Consider the following 12406-nt stretch of genomic DNA (forward strand, 5'->3'; position numbering starts at 1 on the left):
GGCCCCCGTATGCACGATTTGACTGGGCTTTCTTAATTTAGGCTAATTCGATCTTGATAAACATAGAACCGGAAGACGATTAATATATATATATATATATATATATATATATTCTCCCCAGCTAAAATTGCTAAAATTGTTGCTTTCCGAAATTAACGAAATCAGTAATTTAAAAGGAATACGTACGCGCGTGACGTTACAATATCAAGATAATGAGATATCCTGGTGATAACAAATCTAATCTGTGATTTAAAGTACTATATATCCCCTTTCCAAAGACAAACAAACAAACGAAGCATCCAATAATATTAGAAACTTTCTTACTTTAGCAGCTTATTCCAGTTCAACTTGATTTAATTCATAAATCATAATACAGAAAAAAAAAAAAAATGAGATTCTTTTCGGTCTAGGAAATTAACCAAAATAGGAGCCAATATTGTCACTTGAAATGGTACTATAGTCGGCAGCAGTACTGGTTTGTTGGGTGTAAATGGAAGAAGAGGAGGAAGTAGGAGGAAGAGGAGGAAGTGAGGGCTGTGGTGGCGGAGTTGGTGGAGGTGCTGCAACCGAAACAGCCCCAGAAGAAGTGAGCAAAGCCAAATGTTGAGAAGAGGACATGATATTAGCATCCTGCCTGTATTTGTACTTGAGTATCTCGGCCCTTACTGCATTGAGTTCAGCTTGTAAAGATTGAACTTGCTGTTGCAAAGCCGAGATGGCCCCCATGCACCCATAGACCGGGTCTCTCAGCCTCACGTTGGCCTCGTAGACAAGACTATTTGCAGCGTCGGCTCTTTGACTCTCCGGTACCTCCTGAATCAAACCATTCAAGAAACTATTAATTTCAATCTAGAACGAGTACTAGTGCCTAGGGTGTTTATCAAGGATGACCATCATGACGAATTAGGGTTGTCACCATTAGCATCTTTGAGACGTTGCTGGCACCAAAGACCTTGTGAACAGAAGCGAATTTTTGTGGTTCATGGGGGGAGAAGTATGGAGAAAAGGGACATTCTTGGGCACACCTTCGTCTCAAGAGCTTACAAGCAGCGCATGGTGTAATCGTATTGAGGGTTCCAGGTGGACCTAACATGTGTCTTCTTCCCACATGAGAAGAAGCATCGGTTTCTCTCTTGATCCTTTTGCCTATCTCATCAAATCTCTCCCTAGTAGAAATGAAGCATAAGATCATAAAAAATCATACTAATAACCATATCAAAATTACGACTCACGGATATTATATATTGATACAGGAAATTGTCATTTGAGCTCATAATGCACCGAAAATATAAAGACAAAAATGTGCTGTCGATATAAAAATAAAATAAAAAATCAGAAATCTAGGGTTTCTTATCTGTGCAGAGAGAGATTAGCTGTAGTACTCCTTACCTTTCTCTGGACATTCAGGCATGCTCTCTGGGTATGGATGTGGACTTGCTTGCTGATCAGCGAGAAAGAGAGCGGGTTTGAAGCGAGACGAAAGGAAAATTAATGAGGGAGAATAGTGTGCTTAAAAGGCAAGGTAAAGGGGGCAAGTGGTCCAGTGTTTATTTATAAAAGAAATTGACAAAAGGGATTAGGGATATATATAAGACAGGCTAAACTAAGAAAGAAGGTAAATTTTGTTTGTTTATTGGTAAGGGTATGGAGCTCCCAGCTTGATGTACGAGGTTTTCAGGAATAGTAGTTTTCCAGAGACGCAGAAGTCCGCTTTGACAGAGCGCATCAATGGGGGAGAAACTGAGAGAGAGAGAGAGACAGAGAGAGACAGAGAGAGATGTATAAATGCCAGCTCTGTGCACTGCTTGCTCACGTGTGAGTCCTTAAATGTGTTTTGACTTTTGAATCAACCATCCGAACCCAGTCCATTGCTGCATGTGGGTCTTGCTTCTTCTTTCTCAGGGGAGAACTAAATGGTATTATTCTATAATATTCATGATCAGAAACTGAACATGTTTCTTTTATAGGGTATGCTGATTACATGATCATCATATATATGCTTACATTACTTGACATGTTAGTTACTTGTCAAAATCAAGACCCGCGCGCCTTGATTAAGAAGACCATACCTGATACCTGGGATCTAGTTACGAAAATGAAATTTAATATCAGCATCAGATCGCCGTGAAGAACCCGCAATCTCTTCTGTAAATGCAAACCCAGTGACGACGAGTACTGCTCCTGCATCATTTTAAAATATCTTTTCATAATTAATAATTTATCAAAAATGGGATCGGATGAGTTTTCTTTACAACTGTTTTAATTAGCTACATTATAAGTACGTGGGAACAACTTTTACTAGTTTCATTACAAGAAAAATTACGGTCAGAATTGACTTATTTTAAAATAAAATAGTTATTTTTTAATAAATTATTTGTCACAAATAAATATTTTTGCATTAATTTCGTGTCCAGAAGGCATTAATGTTGGGCAAATGCTAGTTAACGAGATCAGTACTAGCCATTTTCTGAAATCCAGTGTTAATTCCCCTTATTTGTCTCTTTTTTTTTTTTTTTTTCCTAAAATCGATTAACATGATTGATCTGATCCGGCCAACTTTTAACTGCTCCATTGAATAGCCCGGAAGCTCACGCACGGCCGCCACTAGCTTGAAGGAGCTAGCTAGCAGCTTATTCCATAAATTAATATAATTACCCTAAGTTTTCAAATGACGTCCAGAGAAAAAGATTGAACACCCAGCTTCAAGATAAGTTGATTGTCTTTAATTTGGTGTTTAAGGGGAATAGATTGATGGATAAAGCTGCTGATTTCAAGACATCTCACCCACATTATCCTATAAGGAAAGCATCGTGGTTAAAGAAGCTTGAATAGTTGTTTTCATTTCAGCTAGCTACTTCAATTTCAGACACATGCATGATCGATCGGTCTATATAGCTAGCGTTGTCAACGCTTATAACTGTTCGCTCGTCATTCTCTTATTAATCTCTGGTCTATGTATCTCTAACTCGCCGAATTAGTCTAAGCGAGCGAAACAACACGGTGCACGCATGCTTATATATATATATATATATATATATATATATATATATTTAACATGCATGCACCATACGTATAAATGCTAGACAGTTTCTTCAATTAAAGGGCTGTCCTATAGTACCAAAGCTGCATTTATCAGCAGCAACAATTAATACATCGAAACGTTCTCATCCAAAGAAAAAAAACTTGAGCAATTCCAATACGCAATAAACCAAACATTAGTGAGGTAAGGCAGAAAGAATCTAGTACTGCTGAATGGGTTCTTTTCTTTTTTTTTAACTCTCTTTTAATTCATGGAGAATACCAAAGCAAAGAATTTTGTTTGGCTGTGGTTCTGAGGAGTTATATCAAAGTGGGTGATGAAAGGGAGGGAAAATGAAGAGAAGGGTGTATTTGGAGCTAGCTAGGGAATAAATAAATTGACAAGTTTGCTTAGATTGTAAGGAAATGGCACCATCCATTCTTGTTTGACCCGTATTTTAAGGCTAACACAACGCCCCATTGCTCTCTCATCCCTAACCTAACTTTCTCACTACTTTCACTGATCCTGATCTCCTCTTTTCTATTTGCACCGAATCCAAAACCACCACTCACCCAACTTCCGCCACAGGTACATACGTGCAGTCAATTGCTTGACCTTAGATCTCTAAAGCCTAAATAAACCCCACGAAAGAAAATATATATAATATATATATATATATATATATATATATTCCAATTTCATTTATACATGGTCTTTAAAAGTCCCCAATTAAATTTTAGATCCAAGACCGCGTGTCACACATTTTCAACTTTTCTATACCAAACAGACATTCGTTTCAATTAAATCTCTATGGGTCAAAATTCATGGGAGTCATCTAGCTCATAAAAACAACTATAACTTGTGCATGAACTTGGGGCCTAAGTACCGTAACTCTCGTAGCTAGACATTAGCCCTTCCGCCTGAAAAGACCGTGCATGAATCTTTTTATCGCTCTTTGTATGTCATGTGTGCATGGGTGGGTGTGGTGAGGTTATATATACGAGTATAAGAAGATGACTGGTCGTGCAAGTGAGAAAACTTAGGACTAATATTATTATTGATATATTATTTCATTAATTGGATTGGACTGTATCTAGCTAGATTTCTAGTAATTTTCAAAGAGCTGCATTTGTTTAGCAATATTATTAATGCTTATATATCTTCCGTTGGATTTTCTAAATTAATATCACTTATATTATATATTCTCTAGTGTCGACGCGTGACCATATAATTAGAGTCAATTTGGCAATGTTTTTAATAAAAATATGAATTTAAATTCTTATCTGAATTTGAGAGTGTCAGTTAGAAAAGAGGTGGACATATAAATTAAGTTGTATGTACAGTATTTATCTAATATTTAATGTTATCTAAATTCACACTAACGACAATATTAATAAATAATATTGTTGGCACATTTCATATATATATATATATATATATATCTCACTCTAATTAAGATTTTCAAGTTCATGAAATGTATGTAGGTACAATCATTGAAAAGAAAATTAAAGTGTCCGGCCGGCCTCGATTCTTACTACAATATTAATTAGAGCATTCAAACAGTTTAAATAAATAGACATATTTGTTTGTCACTGGCCGTGATTGATCATCTAGTTAGTATATCAGAGTAATTAATCAATTAATTATATCTTTGATCAGTCATATGCATAAAAGGTTTGTACCTACATTTAATTTCTACGGACGATTGGTGTATTCGGCTGGCCTATAGATCACTTACAATTTACAGGAAGTTATACATCATGTATCATTAATTAATCTATTCATTACCCCCGCCGGCCCGCCGGAAATATGCTGTAGTTTTTGCTTTTAGCTAGAACGGATCGATATTCTTCTTCCTTTTCTTCATTTGATTTCTGCCGTTCCATCTAGCCTACGAAGAAAATTATAAAAACTACTTCATAAATTGACTAAAATTAAAATTAATAGGTATGGCATATGATATCAAATTAATCAGGTTAATTTATAAATAACGAAGGTGGGGCCTAGCTAGATATATAGCTAGGTTTTATGAAACAAATGGCAAATGATCTGGTCGATCCATCTCCCAAGTGATCAATAAAGCAAGCTGGGACCTGAAAGCATGCACGCATAAATGCAAGGTTGGGTGGCGTTTCGGTCCAAACTATGGCTTTCTAGCTGGGCCACAGCTGGACACGTATGGTCATGATCTTTAATGTACAGATCAGATAGAAGACGTTGTTGACTCGTGATTGATGAAGATTGGGCTGTAATCAAACACAGAGAGAGAGAGAGAGAGAGAGAGAGAGAGAGAGAGAGAGAGAGAGGCCATCGTTTGGCTTCTAAAATTTTCACCCCTAAAAGCAATATTTTTTTCTAATTTCTGTTATTACAACTTTTTTAAGCTCTTTATGTAAAGATAACAAAAGACTTTGTTTGGGCTTTTCCTCGATCGGTGTGTAATTAGCATGATCAACAGTGCACTTCCCAAGCCAAATCCCTCAAATTACTCTACATATATATATATATGGATCTTTAATTTGCTTTTAGTCTAAATCTTTTTTATTCATCATGTGCAAACTGATACTTGCGATAATTCTTAATAACTTTTGAAGTGCTATTCAAGGAGTGCTTCCTAACTACGTGACTTGAATCATAGCATGCAATGCCGCGAGATGTAAGGAATAAGGCAAATTGCATGTTACTTGTCTCTTGCCATGTAATAGAAAATAATTAAAATAGCATTTGAAAATATGTATATATATATATATTAATGTCAACGGTGCAATATTTGCTTGTCATGTTAAACAAAAACTCTAAATAAAGTGGTAATAAATTATTCTCAATTAATGAGCGTATGAGTGAGGTCTCCGATGATTAAATTAATAATAGACGTCATTAAAGTATTACAGTGACTATATATATATATAATATGCCGGCGCATCTATCTTCTTCCAAATTTTAATTTACTACGCATTAATTATCGATAACAAATGTCATTCTATACATATTTGTTTAATATCGATATACAGTAGCCTCCAAGTACATCCTAGTCAAACTTGCGGTTAAGATGGGCCGGTTTGAAACCCATGTTCAACCTTATAATCAATGCAAACGCATATATGGAAGAGTATGAAAAGGGAAACTTCTTTCCTCTCAGTACTGCATATATACGTACTAGTGAAATACAATAACTATCTACCCAAGTTTGAGGATGAAAAACCGCTTGACTTATGCTACTAAGTGTATAAGACCTCATGATTGAATCAGGCTCTCTCATTATATTACTGAATTAGTTCAATAATATATGCCACTCAATTTTTCGATTTGGGATGACATCATGCATTTTTATATATAAAAATTATTCTCCTCAGTTAATATCTCATCTCATATTTTATGAAAAATACTCATACACCTTATGAAAAATACATTCATATTCTATAAAAAAAAATTATAAGTGTAGAGTGTGAGAATGAATAGTAACTGATGCATAACATTCATCTTTCATATAATATACTTTCTTTCCATTCAACAGCGTTCGTGTCTATATATAGAGAAGAAACCATTCAACATGGTTCGTGTCTTGGCTTGTAATACTTTCAAATGTTGTCACTCTCCGGCCCTCTCAGCTACTTCAGTACAGTTCGGGTATTTTGATACTGGGTTGAGCTACGTATGTACGTACATTTCCTTGCTTTCCACATTAGTCCTTAATTTTTTGTTGATACAATCTTATTATAAGTAGTTTAGTTTGCTTTATACTGTTTGTACGTATCTATTATAGTATTTTTACGGGACGTTATAATTTTAAAGTTCAATTAGTTTTGGGATACTTCTATTCCCCATGCAAACTTCTTATTAAAGGCTTCCCTCCATTAAAAAACGAGGTTTTCTCAATATGATAAGACTTGAGGTGACGCCCTCTTTTAAAAAAATAATAATAACTATATCTATACCCTATTTATAAACTCAAATCTGAAGCTGGTTAGAAATTGATGTAGGCCATCGGTTATGTGATCGGCTAAAGGCCATATGTTAAGCAAGGAGATGGTGCTTTTTGGCGTGTTTCCGTACGTAGGGGAAAGCATGCAATTAGTTCTCGAGACCCTCCGGACATGTACAGATGTCCGTGGAAGGTGATAATTACATGCATCTAGCGAAAATTTGAGAGGTTTTACGGATTCGCGTGGGTCATTAATTCGATCGAGGGAGAAGTGTGATTTAAAGAATTCGTTGTATGCATGCGAGACCTTCGCTTAAGCTAACATACATTATTTATTTTGTAGAGCTTTATTTGATTGTTTTTAGAATTTTATTTTTATTTGGATTCTTAAAGATATTATTTAAGACCATTATGGTTGATTATGGCTGAGAAGATATGTTATACATATATATATATATATATATTTATATAAACTTTTATCAATAGATTTATAATTTTGAGTGAATATTTTTTAAGAAATCATTTGTATAGTTAATTATAAGATGGGGTAAGCTCTGCTAATTACTCCCTTCGAATAAAAACAATGAAATTCACACGAAAAAATCAATTTTTCATAACTTACATCTCTAATATTATATCATTTTATTTTTTTAATTTACTACGTACTTTTTGAGTTTTAAATATGGGTCTTGCTAGCTAGGTGCATAAATAAATAATAGATATCGGTGTGGTTGCTTGTTATTGGAAATTTGGATCTTTTGGTTGGAGATATAACCAAATTAGTAGTCTCTCGGATGGGAGACATACACCATCAAGACCCGGATCGATCGATGGGCAACCAAAAGGAGAGCGATTACCTCAATTCGGCCTAGGCCTGTGTTATAGAAACCTTGGAAATGAAATTAACATTAATGATCATATCAACGAGCAAACTGAATGATCCATGGATCCTCAGGCCGACCTACGTCGAACACAGCCAACATCATACATGATAATTAAAGTTTCTACAAGATATAATTAAGTTCCTACGTACATCAGCATCATACATAAAGTCCCTGGGCTGTACCTCGGCCTGATGATCCATGGCCTACAATGGACAAGAATGCATTCTTCATTGGGTAGCAGCATCCGAACCAATTTGAAGTTTTATGCCTCGCACCAAAGCACGATGTACTTGAAGTAGTTGATCTTGAATATGAGGAAGAGTAGCTCCCCAGATTATATTCTCGTTTCATCGAAGCTGGCGGTGATAAATTATATGCCGACGACCATGATGACAACGACGACGACGAGACCGATGAGAGCGATGACGATGGAGACACAAGGGCCTTCCTCGAAGTTAGTTTGAGGAAAATGGTGTAGAATGGGTTTGGCTTTGAGTTCTTCTTCGTGGAGTACTGCTTGGAAGTGGAATGATAGGAAGGAGGGGGTGTAAGGGGAGGGAGAGAGGCCTCCGAGAAGGTGTGTTTCGGGGTGCCTGGCCGTGACTCCCACATGAATGGAACTGCACCTGATTCTCTTCCATAGTAAGGAACCCTGCAAGAAGAGTTGGCCACGGATGTTTCTTTGGACAAGAGCCTTGAGAAGAACTTGTCATTCTCCTTCATATGGAGGGACTGCTCGGGTCGATGGTTATGGCTATCCCCGCCCAGCATTTTGGGGATTTGAGGGATTTCTCGCTTCTTCTTGATCAATTGTTTGCAGATCTGAAAGGTTCGGATCCTAAAATGAAGCTGTAATTACTATTAGAGGACATAGACTAATAAATTCAAGTGAGCGAGCAAGCTAGCTAGCTGTAGGTCTTCGATCCGTAGTAGCTGTCTAGCCAGCTACTTGTCTTGTCTGAGGCCTATTTAGGTTTCGTTTGGTTTTCAAATTCATCTCAACTCATCTCAACTCATTATTACAATTTTTTCAAATCTCAATACAAAATATAATAAATAATTCAACTTTTTCAAATCTTAAAATAATAATAATATTAAAAAATAATATTCTAATAATATTTTATCATCTCAACTCAACTCACTTCAACATCCAAACACTACCTTAATTTATGGATATAAGAATATTACTGAATGCATGCGTATTAAATATATATTAAAGAGTGGCATCAATTTGATTATAAGCTTCAAATGAATGAAGTACATTCAACTTTTTTCATTTGATATCTAGGTATTATTTCGACCGTATCAGCTTAATTAATTGTTTCTGAATTTATTAGTCAGTACTGGATATATTTTATTAGAGCGGTTTTACAGTCATCTAAAATTTATTTAGAAAAATGTCTTGTATGAACAGTACATTTTATTTTTTTATTTTTTTATTTTTTTCATATATTTTTTTAATCATCATAAATATTTTTTAAAAAATAAAAATTTATAATATTATTAAAAAATATTTTTTTAATTATTAAAAAATAAATAAATTTCAAAAAAAATATTCGGGATTCATTTTCGGGATCCCAAGAAGCATTTCTGATTTGATTATAATGTGGGAGACATATTTAATATGGTAGCTACCTCCAATCAATGATATGAATAGATTGACATGGATGTCTCTGGGCCGTCAAAAATAACTACGATGGCAAAATACAGCCAACTGAGGGAATTTGGTTAGAGAAATAAAAAATTAAAATGTCTCGAATGGATTTTTTTTTTTTTTTTTTACAGAATGATTAAAAAATATTTTTTAATAATATTATAAATTTTTTATCTTTTTTAAAAATATTTATAATAATTAAAAAAATATATAAAAAAAAAATTTACTATTTTTAAAATAATTTTTGAATCTGAATTCGAAACCGTAGCAGGACTCATTTGGTTAAAAAGAAAAGGCAACGTTTACAGATGATCAGAACTACTCTGCATTTATTCAAAAAAAAAAAAAAAGTACTCTGCATGCCTTGGTCCATGCATTTCTCTTTGTAAAGCAGTATTTTATGGTGGGGTTGTAAGAAAGGTATGATGCTGGCTCAAGATCATGCCCTGTTGCACGTCTGTGAGAGCATTAATTTTGGTCCCCCTAACTATATATTGTGGCCCACTATTATCACAATGCCATAATATCGAGTACAACATTGAATGTGGGTGTTCCCCGTATTAATATAAATTTTTTTATTTTTTTAAAGCAAACAAATTTTATTAAAAAAAATGATATATGAGGAGGGGGTGAAGTTTCCCAACAAACATTTCAATATATAACCACAGTACAACAATGATAAAAATAAATAAATAAAAATAAAACAGGTTTTAGAACAAATTTTTTAATCTCCACTCATGCCCTACAAAGAGAGCATCATCTTAAAAGATGATTTTTAAGTAAGCCACCGCTAGAGGCGGTATAAGTTGTGGGTGCACTACAGTTTGTTGTCTTAAGATATTTTTTGGAGAGATCAGTAGTCCCTTTTTCAAGATCATCGATTAAGAAAAACGATAATATGGTAGAAAGGTCGGCATCCGATGGATTGATCTGCAGCGGATCATCTGTCTTTCCGTGCCCCTATGGTGGCGCGTGTAGGCCACGCACCGATGGTTGGGAGGCCGTAAGGTGGGGCAAATCAAAAAGATCGTAAGGTGGAGAATCTGTTGGTATGGCGCATGTAGTTGACGAAGTTGTCGAGGCGCGATAGTGCGTGGAGACCACGCGCGGATTGCTTCCTCACGTGAAGGTCACGCGCCAAGATTTTTGACGCAGTTTCGCGTCGTCCCAATAGATCAGTGGCAGTAGGGTTGCATGGTGGGATGCGTGTCGACTGATGGTGGCCGGAGTGCAGCAAATCTAACTAAGACCAAACCAGTGGATGGGATGGGAAAAAAACATTACCATGGAAGAATATTCACATAGTGGTAGTTGAAAGGAAATGGAGATGGAGAGGATGGTGAAAAGAATATCACAGCTCTCACCCTCCTCTCAGCAGAGGCACTCAAAGTGATTTGAGTTTTCTAGAGAGAATGAAGAGTTTTTCTTTCTAGAGAGAAGGCAAACGGCTCTCCGACATCAAATTGTTTGATGAAATTAGATGGTTCATTTTTTATATATATAAAAATAGACATGTAATTTAAGTAATTCAAGTAGGACTTGGCAAAACTTTCGGCGGCTCCAACTTCGGCCATGCTAGCTCCAACTTTACTTTGGCAGAGTTTGGAGTTGGAGTTGCTCCGAAAAAAATGGTGGGAGTCAGAGTCAAAGTCGAAGCCAATATAGACTCCAACCTCCGAACTTCAACTTTGACTCCGGTCGTTCATCTTCTTTTTTAAATGAAATGTAAAACAACGTCGTTTTACATATGTTAGAGCTAGCGTTTATTTTTATTGTATTTTTAAAACAATGTAGGACACTTGGAGTTGGCAGTGTTACTTGGTGCTTGGTAGTGGACCTTGGTGGTGGGGACTATGCTTTTGGATGACGGGTTATTTGGAGGAGTTGGAGTACTGATTAGTTATTTATTTAAATGGGGAATACATTGAAATTTTGGTTGCAACTTTGGTGGTGATAGTGTAAGTCTATATTGTAATTTTGTATTTTATAATATCCATTCTACTGTAACAAGAACTCATTAGTGTGTGTTCTTGTGTGATATTGTTGATTGTTTGCAACTTTGCAGGTGTGTGCATTTAAATCTTGTGTTGTTGCATGCATGGTTGTGTTTTAATGTCTATGATTCTATAGATTTAGGTGTTTTTGATTGCATGATGTTGTCCTTTAATTTACATTATGGATTTAGGTATTATGTTAATAATCATTGTATTTAGTTTTTTTTATTTATTATTTTTATAAATTGTATTGTATGTAAATTGCCAATTATTGTATTTAGAGTTCTTTTTTTAAGTTTTTCTTGGTCCAACCCGAATGGCCCTCCGACTTCGAATTCAAAGCTCTGATCGGAGTTGGGTTTTCGACTCCGTTGGAGTTAGGAGTACAGCTCTAAATTCAACTATTTTGTACCATCCAACTCCATCAAAACATCAGAGAAAGATCTTACCAGCAAAACTTGTCGAATTATAACAAATCCACAAGTAAACTTGTCTCTGGCATCCAGCCTCCATTAACATAATTAATTGAGAGTAGCAGATTAGATTAGGGGTGTGCTGCCCAGCCCCGCTTCTACTCCGCCCTCGCATGGGTGGAGCGAGATTGTCATGCGGGCAACCCCGCTTGCTCCGCCCATGCGAGGGCGGGACCCCCCGTCTTGCATCTAAGGCCCCTAGCGGGGGCGGGTGGCGGGGAGGGCCCAACCCTGCCCCGCCCCACCCCCGCTTACATTTATATATATATATATATATATATTATATACGTATATAAACATAAATATATATTTATACTTTACAAATTGTGTATATATAAATATATATTACAATTTATTAGACTTGTTCACAAAATATGCATTGACAAATTTAAAAATCACATAGTTTAAAAATTAATACACTACAATTTACACAAAATATGCACTAGCAAATTTAAAAATT

At 35.6% G+C, this 12406-nt stretch overlaps 2 protein-coding genes across 2 annotated transcripts; both read right to left on the reverse strand.

The window, feature by feature from the left end:
• Nucleotides 1-335: 335 nt before the first annotated feature.
• LOC108991799 (LOB domain-containing protein 15-like) lies at nucleotides 336-1869 on the reverse strand. The gene is made up of 3 exons (XM_018966182.2): nucleotides 1390-1869; nucleotides 917-1166; nucleotides 336-813 (listed from the first exon to the last, which is right to left on the reverse strand). The coding sequence occupies exons 1-3, from the start codon at nucleotides 1401-1403 to the stop codon at nucleotides 415-417; spliced, it is 663 nt and encodes a 220-aa protein (XP_018821727.1). The 5' UTR covers nucleotides 1404-1869; the 3' UTR covers nucleotides 336-414.
• A 5951-nt stretch (nucleotides 1870-7820) lies between these two features.
• LOC108991809 lies at nucleotides 7821-8758 on the reverse strand. Its single transcript, XM_018966197.2, has one exon. The coding sequence runs from the start codon at nucleotides 8594-8596 to the stop codon at nucleotides 7982-7984; it is 615 nt and encodes a 204-aa protein (XP_018821742.1). The 5' UTR covers nucleotides 8597-8758; the 3' UTR covers nucleotides 7821-7981.
• Between the last annotated feature and the right edge of the window lie 3648 nt (nucleotides 8759-12406).

Source organism: Juglans regia, chromosome 7 (assembly GCF_001411555.2).
Source record: "Juglans regia cultivar Chandler chromosome 7, Walnut 2.0, whole genome shotgun sequence".
NCBI lineage: Eukaryota > Viridiplantae > Streptophyta > Magnoliopsida > Fagales > Juglandaceae > Juglans > Juglans regia.

Coding starts and splice junctions, on each gene's coding strand:
- LOC108991799 (XM_018966182.2), bottom strand. Junction 814..916: donor ACGTCTCAAAGATGCTAATG/GTGACAACCCTA, acceptor GGTTTGATTCAG/GAGGTACCGGAGAGTCAAAG.
- LOC108991809 (XM_018966197.2), bottom strand. CDS start 8,596: ATGCTGGGCGGGGATAGCCATAACCATCGACCCGAGCAGTCCCTCCAT.